Source organism: Empidonax traillii, unplaced genomic scaffold (assembly GCF_003031625.1).
Source record: "Empidonax traillii isolate 1590-97213 ecotype Southwest subspecies unplaced genomic scaffold, ASM303162v1 scaffold1786:size61403, whole genome shotgun sequence".
Taxonomy (NCBI): domain Eukaryota; kingdom Metazoa; phylum Chordata; class Aves; order Passeriformes; family Tyrannidae; genus Empidonax; species Empidonax traillii.
The window spans coordinates 36210-53267 of record NW_020956979.1 but is presented as its reverse complement, the minus strand read 5'-3'; the positions used below and the strand labels follow the sequence as shown (position 1 = coordinate 53267).

The window sequence follows — 17058 nt, the reverse complement described above, 5'->3', positions numbered from 1 at the left end:
ATCCAGTATCACAGCCATTAGGCATGGTCGAGACATGCAGTAATAAGAAAAAAAAAATGGATATATGGATAGAAAATATGCAGAAAACACGGTTCAGGAATACAAAACAAATGCTAATGGAAAAATATTCGTCAGCAGATTTGCATTACTAGCATAAGACAACTCCAGTTTTGCTATGCTGCCTAAATCTTAGTAATAACCTTTGTGGAATACTACTCCCACGGTGACATTTATATTTAATTTTTATTTTCTAAATACTTGACACTCTTTCAATTCCTGAGTCAGTTGAATGTCTTATTGAAAGCACATATGTTAGAGAAAGAATTTCTGGTTTGTCTTCAACTGCAACTGTGTATTTTTAATTGATATAAACATTTAAAAGAATGTAGGAATTACAGCAAGTCAGAACAATGCCATATGAAAATAAAGAGTGCGTGGGAGGTTTTTGGGGGACTGCATGTGAATAGATCATTTTTCCATGTGGGACAATGTAGTATCAGAATAGTAAAGTTTCAACTGTGACCCTGAGGTGCAAGTCCTGTTGCAAAGGTGAAGGTCAGTGGTTTCAGGGCAGATTGTCAGATTCAATCACACACATAGAGGATAGTGCTAACAATAGCACTGTGATTCCTGGATTGTTTTGACCAGAATACATTAGCTTTAATTGGTGCTACTGTGAAGTGGATGAGTATTATTGACAGATAAATCAGATACTTCCCTAGACTTTTTGTTGTAACCCAAACTTGACCAAAACTTTGGATTACAGATCTAGTTTCAGTGGTTTTATCCCTCTCTGTTGTCTGTTGTCCCCTCACATTGCCTGTATGTTGGAGAATATTTTGCTGCCATCCATCTGTAATCAACAGTATGTATGAAATCTGTAACAAACATTAAGTGTGTCTGATTCATTGTCATTTCAAGTCATAAACTGTTGGGACTTGGGGTTGGGTTTTTTTTTGTTTTTGTTTTTTCCTGCCTTTGTTCCCCTGTCTCATCCTTTCCTGCAGCAGGAGTAGCTCCTCTAGAGAGCTATTTGTTTTTTCCAGTTAGAGTGGTGCTGTTTCTGCATTGTTAGCTTCATGGTTGTGATGAAAGACTGCTTTAGAGGAGGCAGGCATTAGGAGGGTGTTCAAAAGACCATCAAATTCAGAAATGTGTTTCCACTCCAAACTCCTTGACAGGAAATATGGGCTTTTCCATGTTTTTATTGGCACTATGAGAACCCCATGTTATGAGGACGGAAGTCGTCCCATGCACAAGAAACTTTGCCACAATGTACCCAGCACATTTCTTGTGAAGAGGGTAAAGGTTAGTTTGGGGTAAAGACCATTTGTAAACGCTTTCTGTTTCTGCTGGTAAAATGACGGAGGAGGCTGAGAGGGTTGGACTTCGAACTGACCTATAGCGAGACTCATCATTTTCCATGGCATTGTGCCACGTTCATCTTGATGAAAGCTGTTCTGCAGAGTGAAACAGAGCTGTGCTTTTTCCTTGATGGTTAACAGATGTGTGTGCTACAGATGTTCCCTTCCACCTCTGGGTGTGTGTATTTTTGTACTCATAGAAGAAGTACTGAAGAAATTAAAATACTGTGATGACAAGTGAAATTAAAACAATATCTCATTAAGAGGAATGCTAATTGTATTTCATTTGTGAATGTAGACAAATAGTCTTAATTTGCACAAAGAACTAAGTGACCTTAATTGCATTTTCCTATAGAAAGTACTTAAATATATTAAAGAGGTAAAATTAGGTTTTTAGATTAACTGAGTTTGCTGAAGTTTCTAGTGGGGAAGGACCAAGAAAGAATTCTGTGACTTATATGTTTATCTGTAAGTAAGTGGGATCTGTGGACAGGAAAGCAAAGAGAAAGAAAACTACTTTCTGATGCAGAAATGTCTTTTTATCTAAGTATCGCCGAAAGATTGCATTTGGGGATTTCCACGCTGCGCGAATACATTGATTGTATCTTGCGGTAGTTGGTTTCATTTTCTCGTGGAAGACTTTTCCCTGTTGTTGCTGAGGTTACCTACTTGCTCAGGATCCTCAGGTGGGCTTCAGAGAGCGACAAGATTCTTCAGGCCAAACTTCATTGTCCTTGGTAGTCAGGATTCTGGTGAGTGGGAGAGGGGGACATTAAACCAGCTTGTGAAGGGAACCTGGACTTAAGAAGTAGATTGAGAGGGGAAATACGGCCTCCTCTTTGTGGAGCTGACAAATTAGCACCTGCTGAGTATGTTTTTGGTGGGGAAGTAACCTCAGTGGGAGGCAAGGGTTCGTACTGGATGCTGGCATCACTTAATTTCTTTTGGCTTCCCATGGACATAGTAAGAGGGATGACCTAGATCATGGAGTGAGTGGACTGAAACTCCGTTACACAGTCAACCTGTGGATCTGCAGTAGACACAGTCTGTGTTGCTGCCCCCATGAGTTTGGCTGGAAGGATCTGAATCAAGGTGTCACGACCTTTGCTTTTCCTGGTTTGATCTGTGTGAGATTCAAGACATTCACTCTCTCATTAAAGGAGACAGAAGAGCAAAGTGCATGTCGGACTGTGAAAAAAACAGCTCTTAATCTTCGTTGGTCTTAGCAGGCTTTCGCTGGATGTTTTGCTCTTGGGTTACCTCTGCAGCCAGTAGTGATAGAGTTGATCCAGGCCTTCACCTCAGATCTTTCCATGCTTGATAAAATCCTTGCATCTTCTTTGAAACAGCTGTTGGAGGTGGGTTGCTGGAATTACTGATAAATTGAGTTTGAGCCAAGATGGCAAATTTTGTTTCACTACCAAGGTTTTCTATCATTGGAGGTAATAAACAAATAATGAAAATTCCCTGTATGCTAGTCATGCTAGAGACGGTGCTCTTACATGAAAGGCAACATAGTCATAACTTGGCATAGTCTGGCATTTCATCCTTTCCATTATTTTGACCATATTGATTACAGTATATAGGATGTTAGTTGAAAATCTGACCATACTGCAGGTCCAAAATACTGTTTCAGGCAGTATTCACTTTCACTTTTTTGTGTGTTGTTAAAACATTTTCAGTCAGAGAAACTTTTTATTAAGATGTTATTTGAAGAATGCAGTTGGCTGAAGGAGTCCTCTTGATGTTTCAAAATGGATTTTTCAGGAACAGAAACCCTAATTTGTAAGGTTCAGGGAACGGACCTTACAGTCTGGAGAGTCTAGAGAGTTGTAAAACTAACAAGTACCCCAAAACTACTTTTTCACTCCCTCTTGGAGATGATGGTAAATGTTTAGTAGGATTACATCCCCCTTTTTTCTTTTCCTCTTTTTGTTTAAGTATTAAAGAAACTGTCAGACTCTCCCTTTTTCTCTGTTATTTTCTTCATGTCAGTGTATCAATAACATTTAGCCTTCCACTGCTGTTGCATTTTCTGCTTTGGCATGCCGGTCAATGACTGGAGTACCGTCTTTCTCCTGCTTGGTTTATGTGTGAATGGGAAAAAACCTGTTTCTTACACTTTGATCTCACTTGACACGTTTGTTTCAAGGGGTAGTTTGGTAGGGGATTTTGTTTTGTTTGTTTTTCAAAAAGAGAACAGACCAAAGCATTTTGCTAAAACAATTGATGAGATAAGGAGAATATTAGCTTGTAGTTGTACAAGCTAATCATGCAGGGTTTATTCTAGGGCAGAGATGATCATAGCTTTTGCTTGAGATGTTGCAAGCAGTCAAGAGTGAGACCAAATGTCTCCAAGTTTCAAGCCCACAGGACACGAGGCCATGCAGCTGAGCAGGGTGGCATTTGCTTCCCACAGCCAGCTGACAGGACTGAGGGTAGCAGGGCAGAAGTGGCATCTGATGAAGATCTCTTCTGCTCATGTGCTTTTGTGCTAATAGAGCACCAAATAAATATTCACATAATGAAGGGAGCCTTGTTCAGAAGCCTTTTCTGAACTGTGGACATGACCATTATTGGGGTTGGAGGTCAACAACAGCTTCATGTGTTTCTGTTGGAAACTGAGCTTGCAGCAAAACTTCATGAAGTACAAAGCTGCACATACTGCCAACATCTACTGTCTGCAGTAATAGTAAGGGCAAAGCCAAAGGCTATGTGTGGATGTGTCGTGCCCATCTTCAGGATAGTTTGCCTGGACATGAATTACATCAGCTTTTGGGATTGTTGGCTGCAAGAGTGGCACCAGTTCATTACTATCCATTAAGGCACCATCTTGGGAAATTGATGTGTTAATACTACCTTTAATTTGGCAGGAGTCCTATCTCCATTGATTTTTATCAAAAACATGATTATAAAGTTGCAATCATTGAAAGAATTGTAATTCAAGCAAGTGATCAGGGCACCTGTTGTTTGTGTCTGTCAGTCCATGCAGGGAGTAGAGGAACTAACTCATCCCCTGAGCAAGCACAACTGTGGGAGGGATCCAGTTTGCCCAGCTGCAGCATCAGGCCTAATCTAGTCATCTAAATTCTTTCTGTAATTAGAGAGAGAGAGGTAGCTTCATGAGGTGACTCATCCCTCCTACCTTGGAAAATGATGACTCATTTGCTGGAAGTGCCTGTGTCTCACCATTGACTATGTAGAGAACCTGAGCTGGGATCAGATACCTGCCTCCTATGTAGTTTAGGTGAAATAAAATCCTTTCTGTAAGTGGTAGGAGCTCATACCTAAGTTCTTAAGCAGTGTTGGGTAATTGGTAGGGCTGGCAATTAAATCAGGAAGCTCAGACTGGACTTCCCCGTCTCTTTTGTTGTAGTATGGCGTAGATGGGACGTCTTAAAAGACATATCCTATTAATGCAAGTGTATTTGAGTGAGATGGTAGCACTAGCAGATATAAACCTTCAGTTAACCTGTAGTAAATTTAAAAATAATTCACTTTTCCTGTGTGCTTGTTGCCAGCTGTAAATAGAAGCCTCCTTTGCGTAGTAATTTCACCCAATGGAGAAAGATCCCTACATCCTAAACTTTGGAACTTCTGTGTTTTGGCACAGGATTTTTCCTCCTGACAGTGGCAATTATAACTCTTCCAAACAACAAAATTTTGAAAGCTTAACTGTAGAAAAACAAGTATAGTAGGTAATGCGGTCTCATATTCAACATACCATATACATTCTTTTTTCTTAATAGCCCCAAGCTTTTTGGTAAACATGTTAACATATGTTTCCATCAGCTATTCTACCCACTCACCAAATGCTGACCTGAAGTCAGTCCTCTCCAGCATAAGTTTATTTCTTTGTATTCCTACTCTAAGTGGCTATTGCTATGACTACTGCTGGGTGAGGTCCAGTAGAGGATTATACTGTTTTTCTGTTTTCAGTAAACTTTATTGTGAACGCTGGTAATCAGAAGTAAAATCTACAGTTAATCTGAGAATGGTACCTGCCCATTGGTTGTGATTTATGCAGTATAAAAAAAATCTGATAATTAATCCTGATTATTTTGTTGATTTTTTTAGATGTGGATTTAACTGATGTTGATACACAAAATCCCTCCACACATGAGGAAAAGAACTTTCTGTAAGTATGATCCATGTAAGTAAATTGAAAATGTATAATTAGGTGAGAAATTAATATTGCCATTTAAATTAATAGAGAGCATTAGAAAATTACTAAGATCGATAAAATTTAAATAGAAATAGCTCCAAAACAAATTAAATACCTGACTCTATTTTAACTTCCTAAGGATTGACCCTTTTTAAGGATGTCAGCAACTAAAGATTGTAGCTGAAGAAAACAGAAGGACTCTTTAACCTAACTGCTGTCTGGCCTGTACCTATGTGAACATGTTAGTTACTCTCTAATAAGGTGTTTATAGGTTTTGGGGGAAGGGGCTGTGGCATTCTGTCTAAATCTCTGCAAGCACATTTTGTGGGTCTTTCTTCAGGCAGGTAAGTTTAATGGACTTACAGACTGTTAAACATCACATTATATGAAGAACAAACTGAGGAAAACCCATTGCAGCAAAAAGGGTAAAAGATTAGAAAAATGGAAAGACTTGGAAACTGGCAAAGAATTTTGATGGAACTTTTATTTATGTAACCAAATATTAGGACATTCAATACTATTTGAGAAAGTCTGGTGATTCACTGGCCACTTAACCACTTAAACTGAAAATAAGAAAAGGTTTTTTACTGTGTGTGATCCAACCTCCGAACAACCAGGTTGGCCCAAGAGGTACATTCTTGTCCAAAACCAACTAGACACAGTCCTGAGCAAATTCCTCTAGGTGACTCTGCTTTTGAGCAGGGGAGTTGGATTAGATGTTGTCCAGAGTTTATCAAACCTCAACTATTCTGTGATTCTGTATGAACTGGTAAACTGCCTGCTTTAATTTTTGGCTGTCAGAAATTATAACTATAATGTTGTTCTGTATATTGTCACTGAACCTCAAAGCTTTTGGGGATGGGATGTTCAATTTCTGCTCTCAATTTCTGCTTCTTTCAATCAAGAATTCATTTTTTTCCCTATTTGGAATTGAACTTACCACAGTTCTGAGTGGCAACAGATCGGCCTGTCTGGTAGACACAGCCCAAATTCCTTCTTTCCTAGAATGAGCTCATTTAAAATCTCGTTCCTAAACTCACATAGATTGCTAGGGTTGTGTTCAGTTCAGTTGTCTTAAATGCTTAACTTGAATTTGAACTTTAGATGCCCAGTGAAGCAGTGCTAGTTAAGAAGATGCTAGAGTTCCCTGTGGAGAGAGGGAAATTCTTTTGAAATCCTCCAGAGGGAGATGCTGACTAGTTAAATTCAGAGACTTAAGTTAGGCAGGTTAAATGTGCCTTTGGAGGTCTTCAGACGGGTTTGAAGTATAAAACGCAAGTGTAAACTAGGTGCTTTATTTAATTAGAATGCATCTTGCTCATTGTTAGGTCCTTCAACCTAAAAGGAAGATAAATATTTTTCCATTTTGTAGTATAGTTCATGTGCTTTGTAAAATGAATGAGGGGCTGCTGTGAAGGTATTAGTCACTGTATTACTATCTTTCAGGTTTATCAAATTTTATTCCTCACTTCCTAAATTAATGGTGTTCCGTGACTGCAGTGCTAACGTGACTGATGGAAGAAACACTGAAATTTATCAGCCAAGCTGAAAACACCACATTTAAAATCATAAACAATTTTTCTGTAGGTTGTGTGTTTCTTTCCTACTGCAGCATTTCACTTCATAGGCATTGTGAGGGAAGAACAACTGTCGTGGATGTCTGTAGACCAAGAAAGCGTCACATCAGCAGGCATCCCCTTTTGCTTTTTCTTTCCACCACCATCCCAGAATTTCAACCTCTCTCTGGCCCAGTAGGTTTTATTTATAGTTTTCATTATCCCTTTCTCATGGCAGTAGAGCCTAGAACAACACAGTATGCTGACACTAACAACATTTCCTGCCCTTTTGTTCTGTGCTCTGCCAACCCGTTGTCCCTTTGTCCTTATCCCTCGTCTTTCCTCTGCAGACAGAGGCCCCATCTGACAAATTTACTTGTGCTCCCCAGGGATTATGAAAACCAGGAAACTTCATTAAGGATGGTTTAATAACTTAGACAAAGGAGAAGAGCAGCTGGTCCGTTAACGAGTCTCTCTCAAGCCCCATTCTCTGACAGAGGGGCCTTTCTTGCACGTAACACAGTTTTCAACAATATGCTGTAAAATGTTACAGATGTACAGATGTACAGTTCATGCAAATGGAGTTACTGTGTATTGGATCTGCCTTGAGCATTTTATTTGAATGACCTGTGGAGATTTTATGGCAGTAGGTTTGCTGCTGTTGAAAAGAACAGTAGCTGATAGTGGCCTAAAATTTTAGTGTATATTTTTGCTCTCTCTATTGCTTAGCGTGGTAATGTTAGAGGAATAGCAATTGGAGACAACCTGCTGCACTCTGCTACTCCGTGAGACAAACATCAGTAAAGCCAAGCAGTGAGAAAAGAAAGACTCTTCATGAGAAAATGACAGCAAGAGAACACAGTCCCCGCCATGGTGCAAAATCCCGCACTGTGCAACGGGCCTCCACCATCGATGTCACCTCTGAAATGCTTGGCCTGTCTCTAACAGGTAGGTACCTTCGTGTCAGCTCTTCCTCTGTTGTTGCTCCTTTCAGGATCTTCTTTGTACTAATGCTGGGGTTTTTCTTTTACTTGCTAGAAGATTTGGATGTGTTTGGTTATCTGGAGGTAATGAGATAAAGGAGTTATGCTAAGGAATTTAAAAATCTTGAACTCGCCATTTTTAAAATAGACAAAGCATTAAAATTGGAGAGGGGATTCAAAAGCGAAATTCAACTAGATTTTGTGCAATTTATTAGTCAAAAATAGGCAATGGGGAGAAAATAACAAAAGAATGTCAAGGTCTAGGAAGAGTCTTGGCAACCTCCTTGTTTGACATTGTATAAAATTTTCAAGAGAGTTCAGGGAGCTGAGGCTTACCTCCCTCATCTTTTATGGTTAGTAAATTAGGATTGAAACCCTCAGAGGCTTTCTTTCATTAGTGATAGAGACAGGTGCTTTCAGACCTCTTCCTAGTAACTACCACGGAGGAGATGGATCTGATTTAATAATTTGGATTTAATTGTGGCTTTAATCCTGTTGTTTTCTACTGATATTAAATGTTTAATATTCCCATATTGCAAATACTCCTGTATAAATTTACATATTTTAATATGTTTTATACACTGAAATCATTCCAAGTTTTCCAGGTAGTTTTTAAATACCAAGGCTTACAGAATAAATGTTTTAGATACCAGTCGTGGCTCGCTGGACTAAATTACTTTTTTTCCTATAAAATTTAATTTCTTTCTCTGTATGATTGCAACCTCAGGAAAGAATTCATATGACAGTGCTGTTTGGCTAATCTTGTGTTAATTTTTCTGCTTTACAGGAAACATTCAGGACCCAGATGAACCAATTTTAGAGTTCAGTTTAGGTAGGCTTATTGATTTTTATGCTAATTTTGGGGATGCATGCTGTTGAATGTGTGTGCAGATTTTTAATTGTTGATTTTGAAGTGCCTTTCATATAGTAAGGTTTGCAACTTTACTGTGATTTTTATAGAGTTGTGGTACAGTTTTTGTGCTGCCTGTACAGTATCTTTTGTTAAGCGACGAGCAGTTTGATTTTGTGATGTTTCTGAAAGTCTGTAATTAAAACATCTGTCCTATAAAATTTTGAATGTTTACTTTGTTTATATGAAGATATAGTGAAGCTGTCTCCACTGTCAGTGTATCAACAGCTCAGGTTGTCAAGCAAGCAGAAGATTTGCTGGAAACACCATTGTAGGGCAGAATGTTTTTTAAGAATTATCAGCTATGACACACACCTTTTTTTCCATGGTCTTTGCTGTCAAGTGTGAGATGCAGAAGTGACCTAAATTCTGAGATAGTTAAATATGAACAAGAAGCTTACACATTGACTTCACCTCACTTGAAGAATAAGTGAAAAATATGTTTTCATGAAAATTCAGTCCACATTTTCAACTGCAGCATGGTTTTCTTGGCTTAATAGTGGACTTATATTTGGGAGGTTATGCTCTTACAGTATGTTTGAAATGAAAAATTAGAAAATTTTCTCAAATGTGTGTTATTGTGTTATGAATAATAATTTTAACAAGCACTCTCAGAGCTGAATAAGGTACTTTAAATATTTTCAAATAAATTGAAAATATCTAGAACTGCAAAGCTATTTAGGTAAATTTCAGAGTTAACTTCCTGCACATAGCTGAAGCAGAGTTGTACCACGCTTTTTGTGCTAGTATCTAGCTAGATAGAATTTGGCTTTGAAGTGTAATATAATTTTGAAGTGTAATTGAAATTTTTGGTAGTTGTTTCCTACTCACCATAATCCCTTTCCAGCAGTTAAACTCACAGTAACATTTTAGAGGAAATAAATTGCTAACATTTACAATACAAGCTAGTTTCCCTCATAGTAGTGCTGCTTGATCGATGTTCAGGTGCTTCTGTCTGTTCTCCATGGGCAAATGGCATTTGGTAGTGGGCTTAGTGGAACGTGACTTCAGATTGAATGCAGCCACTCTCCTGAGATTCCCAGAAGAAAACCTATGCATGTACATGGTTATAATGTGCTGTGCCAGGAGGGTGGATAGGCAGGGGTTAGAAGAGAACAAGTTTAAGCTGCAGCTCTAGAGCTTGGAGCCAGACTGATCAGATTGCACATTTACTGTTTGCATGCAGCGAGTGGTGGTAGGACAAATATTAAGCCCTTCACTGTTCTATTGCTTAGGGTATATAAAATGCTTTTATAAATATATGGAGTCTTACACCAATAGGATAAAGATCCTGAATCTTAAATTTATTTCTCTATTGCATACCTAAAGCTTGCAGTGAGCTACTAACTCCATCGCTAGATCGAAAACCAAATAGTTTTGTAGCAGTGAGTGTAACTACACCTCCCCAGGCCTTCTGGACGAAGCATGCACAGACAGAAATTATTGAGGTAAGTGGTGAGGTACTTCTGAATTAATTTAAAATTGAAGCTAACACAGGAAGCATTTCTTCCTAAAAAATATCGCCTTGCATTAATTTTTGGCTTTTTGTTTATGATTACAGGGAACAAGTAATCCTATCTTTCTAAGCAGCATTGCCTTTTTCCAAGACTCTCTTATCAATCAAATGACACAAATCAAACTCTCCGTGTACGATGTCAAAGATAGATCTCAGGGAACAGTAAGTTTTTTTTATTCTGTTGCCTACCCAGTCAGTGTGGAGCAAGGAAATGAGGAGGCAAGTAGATAAAACTAGTAACTTTTGTGCAAGAAAGCAAAGGGATAGCAGCACTGACCACACAGAAAACAAGTTGGAAAGGGAAAAGAGGAGCCAATACTGCAAGCCAATATTTGGCAAAGTGGGGGAGCATTGCCAGTTTTCTCAAATGAGGCTTGTCTGCAGCAAGTTTGAGAACCTTGGATTTAAATTAAAAAGGTTGTGTCATGTGTTCTCTTGTGTTGTGGACATGTTTAGTGATCTAGATAATGGAAAGCATTCAATAACCCTAACCAAGGCTTCTAGCCTGTGCCAAAATGCCATAATGAAACTGTACATTTGAACAGAGCTACTAAATTCCAGAAATCACCCTGCTTTGATGCTTTAGTGATTTTGTTCATGGCTAAAATTTGTTCCCTTGCTGAAAAAAGTTTAATTGACAGTGCTCCCATGCTACTACTTGGTTCTGTGGGCAGCTGAGACCATTTAATCTCAGACTGTTGTTCAGAATACTGTTTCAGGCCCCATCTGTCTGCTCTTCTAAGGCCTCCAGGGACAGCAGAGCTGTCTCTCTCTGTCCGGTGCTTCATGGGGAGGCTCTGGGGAAAACAAATACCTCCAGAGGAGGTAGGTTCCTTAGGAGGAGCTGAGTTTGGGTCAGGGAGGGACTGTGAAGTGTTCACTAAGTCAGTCTGAGCCCTGTTCAGTCGTTACTTTCAGTGTTCCTGTGTTGCTGGGCCTAAGCTTGTATATATTAAGGTGCCTCTGCTCATATCCTAGAGAAAGAAAAATGCTTTAAGTGCTCCAGTATAAAAAGGATTTTTATTAATTACCAAATTTATGACATTTCAAGGGTTTTTAATTAGTTATGTATCAGCATATATAATCTTATTTTTGTTCTTGGACTTTTGTGCTTAATAATTGTATTTTGGGCTTAAGTGCTATGGACAAAGCCTTTATTTATAGTGAAGGTAAATAATTACAGTTCTGGTGCTCATTTTCTTTCAGATGTATTTGTTGGGTTCTGGGACGTTCACTGTAAAAGATCTTCTTCAGGAGAAGTATCACAGATTGCACATAACACTAAGGTTTGTAATACTCTTCTCCATTTAGGAATGAATTCTTAATTCTTGAAAGCATGCCTAAGATGTGATGAAAACCTTTTATTTGGTTAGGTTTTTAGTTCCAGGCCACTACTACAGGAAAACTAGTTTATATTGCATAATAATTAAAACATGCAGAACAAGACCTTTCTAGTATGGTGAGTAGTGGTGGATATTGTTTGTATTGGTTTTGTTGGTTCTACAAGTCAAGAAAGTATTGTCAAGACCAATTTAATGTTTGTGCATTTCCATCTGTCACCTCAGTGTTTGAGTCCATGAAGAGTGGCAGAATATTTTTTTAACTGTACTGATGTATAAAGAGCCTCTGATGGGAAGAAGGAAACCCATTGAAACAGTTACCTTAGCTGTTTGGAATACCTTGGCTTAGACAAAGCATAGAATAATAAAACCGTACAATGGTTTGGGTTGGAAGGGACCTTAAAGACCATCTAGTTCCACTCCACTGCCATGGGCAGGGACACCTTCCACTAGACCAGACTGCTCAAAGCCCCATCCAGCCTGGTCTTGAGCACTTCCACAGATGGGGCGTCCGCAACTTCTGTGGACAACCTGTTCTCAGTGCCTCACCATAGTGATGAATTTCTTCCTAATTTCAAAGATAAATCTACCTTCTTTCAGTTTGAAGTGAAATCTAGGCTCTATTTACTATTTCAACACCTACCTGTTGCTAAACTGCATATTTGTTGTTAAATAGTGTATTTATCAATATAATGCACTAGGAATAGGAGGAGTCAGAGTACAGCATCGTTGATTGATGTTTTTTCTAGTTTAATTCATACAGGAAACTTTTGAGGAAAGAACATGACTCAAGAGGGAAGGAAAAAGAGGGTGTGAGTCTAATACCAATCCTTAAGGCAGTCATTCTAATCATAGGAATCAAACCAATCTTGAAAGCCAGTATGGGACAAAGTTGAGGATTGGAGAAAATTAATAAGGCAAAGTGAAATTAAGGAAAGAGAGCTCTGATACGTAAATGCACATTACAGTAGTTTGTGTTCAAAGTTGGACAGGCATACCTGTCAGAGAAGGCAAGGGTAAGTCAACTGAAGGAGGAAAGCATAACCAGAAAAGCAGAGGAAAATTGTGTTAGTAGTATTGGCATAAGCAGCACTAGAAACCATGACTGTGATAAACTTGAGGAAATTTCTTAGCCCAGACTCCCCTAACAAAATACAGGCAAAACTTTTCATATTATGAGAAGAAACAGGTAAGGTTTCTGTCTTTTCCACAGTGTGTTATAAAGAAAGCAAATTACATGATTTCACTATGGGAGTAGATGACGGAAATGAGTCAGAAAAGGCACCTAAAGTATGACACTGACGCTGGATAAAATAATCTATCATAGCTACGAAGGGGAGGGTGTTTTGAGGGAGATGAATGTGATTGCAGGAATTTCATGCTTGTGTGTTACACATGGTTCTTAAGTTGAAAATGGACTTTATTAACTGTCTTGTTTTGATACCAAGTATATTCTGATTATCTAAATGTGTGAGTGCATGCATTTCTTTCCATTGTCATGTTACCCTCAGATGTATAAGCTGGGCACAGTGCAATGTATATAAAAATGCTATGTGATTATAATACTTGAACCTTTTCTTGTAGTCATCCTGTGTGCCTATTTCTTTTGCCTCCCCAGTACTATCTGTTACAGCAACTTTTGGTTTTCTGGTCTTTGTTGTTTACATGCCAAAATATGCTGGAACAGCTATGTTAAAATACCATTTAGACTCCTAAAATAGTAACATAATGTCTCTGCCAAAATTACTTTGTCATAGGCGAAACAGAATAAATGACATCCATGATGGATCTGGGTACTGCTGTGTATTTTAAACCTAGCAAGACTAAGACTTTTGTCCTGCTTTTCTCTGTCTCTGACTCACTCACTTTTCTTGCTGCTAGTTCAGTAATGTGTGCATATGTTGTCAGCTGCCCACCCCAGCAAGGTGATGGCTGCTGCTCTGGGAAAGTGGGACAGAAAGTTGTGTCAGTTCCTGCTGTGCAACTGCTCTCCTGTTAATAACCTGTCTCAGCAGTTAGTGGCCAGATCCCTGGGGATCTCTAGTAGTTGTTTCCACACGACTCCCTGTTGTCAAGGATCTTTCTCTGCCTCAGGGATCTTACCTTCATTGAGAATGTTCACCTTCTTCTTTCTTAGACCACTTATTTTCAGGATCCTTCTTTATAGCATCCGTTTTCCGTTCTGGAATGTCAAGTCCCCAGCTTTCCCAATCTAAACAGCTTCTCTGCAGATGCATAAGATGTGATCAGCCTCCTAACTGGTGACCTTGACTGGTTGAGGAAGATTTGGGATGTTCTACTTCTGTTTAGCCTGCATATAATCAAAATTTACCAGTTGAAACTCTACCAGCTGTAGTCAAACTGTACAAATAAGAGTTCACAGTTTGGTTTCAGACATTGAAACGCATAGGCAACACACAAGTGTGCATGTACATCCAATTATCTGCTCCACAGTAATGTTCACAATTTAAGCTGCTTTTGCCTAATTGTGAAATCTGAGCTCTTTCTGGTTTTACAGGAGCATTGAAACACATGTGTAGGTTTAGGTTGCCTTCAACTAGGAGTTCTAGTACCCCATCCCTGCAGAATGAGGAGAATGTTCTCCTTTTGGAATAACCCATTAAAAAATTATGCTGAATGAAGTTGAAAAGCTTCCTATTTAAAATGTTCATTAAGTTTGAAGATAAGTAGCCTTTTATAAGTGTTCCCTTGTTGATAAACAGGTCCACCTCCAAAAAAATCTCAACGCAGAGTATTTGTTGCAGGTCGGCTGAAAGTGACCGTGTAGGTAACATCACAGTTATTGGATGGCAAATGGAGGAAAAATCTGACCAAAGGCCTCCAGTGACAAGGTCACCTGATACAATTAATGGAAGGGTGAGTATGAGCATTGTGTCAAATTCAGAAGAATGCAGCCTTATTGCCAGCATTGAAATAAGCCAGGTTGATGCCTGCTGTCAACTTTCCTGTCTATCTTGATATTTAGTGGTGGTTTACATTTTGAAAATCCTGTAAAAAGCAGCCTAATGGTGTTGAAGCCATTTTGTGTTTTGCAGAACTCTTGGGGTGCTCATGTTTCAGGTTAAAGTCTCGAGGCAAATTTTAATTTACAGTGATTAAGCTTTCACTTCAAGTGCTCATGTCCTTCATCAGAAGAGGCTCGTGGTATTGTTGCAGGTTACTTGATTGCTGAATGTATTTTTTTTCCTCATCCCCAAATATATATTTGAGAGCAGATATTTGCAGCACTTTTTCAACCTAGACATGTAAACCTTTTGTTCTGAGTATCTTGGTGATAATGGCAGTGGTATTTATGTATTACAGTTACAATGTGGGTTGGTATCGCTGCCTATCCATCCAGACCTGTAGGTTCCACATTCTGATACCTTTAAGGACTCTGGAGCTGTGCTGAAAGAATGTAGTTGAATAGCTGGGTGAAAATCTATGGCATTTTGAACTGTGCAGTAGAAGTAAATAGAAATGCTCAGGATTTATTATTTCAACCAGCAGTATTTTTTGTCCACAGTAAATGTATTTTGAATATTTATTTAAAGCACATGTTGTGTCAAATATTTCTTTGAAATCTGTGTGATAGGGTTATCACTGCATATTGCCCAGGCACTGAGGTTTTATTCTTCACTTATTCTGTTTTTTGTTTTTGTTTAGACTGTATTGCCAGTTGATGAAAGTTTAACAGAATCTTTAGGAATCAGATCTAAGTATGCTTCGCTAAGGAAAGATGCACTACTGAAATCTGGTAAGCTGCTGTGGGCTAGAACAAGTAAGCTTTAGGCATCAAAAAGCTTATCTTTCCCTGTCTGCCTTGTGGCCCCAGGGCATTTCAGCAGATGTTTCATTTGAATAGGATCAGGTTGCTGATTGAGCAGTCCTTTGAGGGTCATACAAGAATAAATTATTTTGTTATTTGCACTATTTCTTATTGTAAAAACAACAGAAGCAAACTTTTTGTAAAAACAACAGAAGCAAACTTTTGCCAGTAAGTTGACTGTAAGCGACCACTGGGGTTGAGGAGAGATACAGAGGAAAGCAAGTTGTTTTAAAAAAATATTCTTGCAGAAAGGTTAGTTTTCCAGCAATGATTGCATGAGAGGAAAATGCAAGGTACGTAGAAGAAAAAAAAAAAGTGTTTTAAAAATTGAATATGTATTTCATTTGTTTAATTTCCTTACCCATGTTTTAAATCATTTGGAGTGGAGACTTTTCCTGCAAACACTAGAAGTGTGGTCATTGCAGTATGGCCGTGCTTGGAAAACCTAGACTGATGCCTGGATAAAGCAGATCATCACAGCACTGTGTTACAGCATATTAATGAACCAAAGCCATTTACTTTAAAAAAGAAGTGACTTTGTACACTTTTAACTCAAGCCCTATGCTTAAATAACATGATTTTAATTCTTTAGTGTTTGGTGGTGCCATTTGCCGAATGTATCGTTTCCCGACCACTGATGGAAATCACTTAAGAATCTTGGAGCAGATGGCTGAGAGCATCCTGTCCCTGCACATCCCCAGACAATTCGTGAAACTGCTTCTAGAAGAAGATGCAGCAAGGTGAGTTTGGAATGGTTGACATGTGCAGTAATACAGCAGTGACATACCTGTTACTGACTTGCAAAGGAATATATCTGTGGTAATGCACAGAGGCACTGAAGAAAAATTAGTAAAGTCAGCATGTTGTTGACTGTACAGTGACAGTCAATAAAACTTCACATATTTGGGCTTGAATGTATGATAACATGAACATATAGAGGTGCTGATAGGAAAGTGACCACATAGTGAACACTTAGGATCATACTGCAGTTGCTGCATTTGGGGGGTATGTGTTCTTCTCACAAAAGTATTCAAAGGAATATAGCATTCCATAGTTGTATGACTGTATTAGGACCTGCACATTAAAATATGTTGTGTTTTTATGTATGTAATAATTTATATACTTCAATACACTTTGTTTTTTTAACATGATTTATTTTTAATCTAAAGAGAAAAATGATGTTGACTTAAAAATAAGACCTATCTCAGTTTTTCATAGCTGTAGGCAAATCTGAATAGATGAGACAGCATAAATGAAAGTGTAATAACTCCAGCTGCTGAGGATTTTGAGAAAGGAACAGGGACAACAGAGAAACTAGCTGAGTAGAATGAGTAATTAGAATAGCAGAGAAGAAAAATCTAAATAACTTTGAAGGAGAACAGAATAAAAGCAAGT

At 38.5% G+C, this 17058-nt stretch overlaps 1 protein-coding gene across 1 annotated transcript in view; it reads left to right on the top strand.

Annotated features, from left to right (window-relative positions):
• Positions 1-5413: 5413 nt before the first annotated feature.
• INPP4A (inositol polyphosphate-4-phosphatase type I A) overlaps positions 5414-17058 on the top strand; it is a 43615-nt gene continuing 31970 nt past the window's right edge. The window contains exons 1-9 of the mRNA XM_027908666.1: positions 5414-5502; positions 7815-8033; positions 8856-8900; positions 10308-10426; positions 10540-10656; positions 11701-11780; positions 14600-14711; positions 15501-15591; positions 16256-16405. Coding sequence (XP_027764467.1) covers positions 7928-8033; positions 8856-8900; positions 10308-10426; positions 10540-10656; positions 11701-11780; positions 14600-14711; positions 15501-15591; positions 16256-16405 — 820 coding nt within the window. The 5' untranslated portion in view covers positions 5414-5502; positions 7815-7927. The remainder of the gene's footprint in view (positions 5503-7814; positions 8034-8855; positions 8901-10307; positions 10427-10539; positions 10657-11700; positions 11781-14599; positions 14712-15500; positions 15592-16255; positions 16406-17058) is intronic.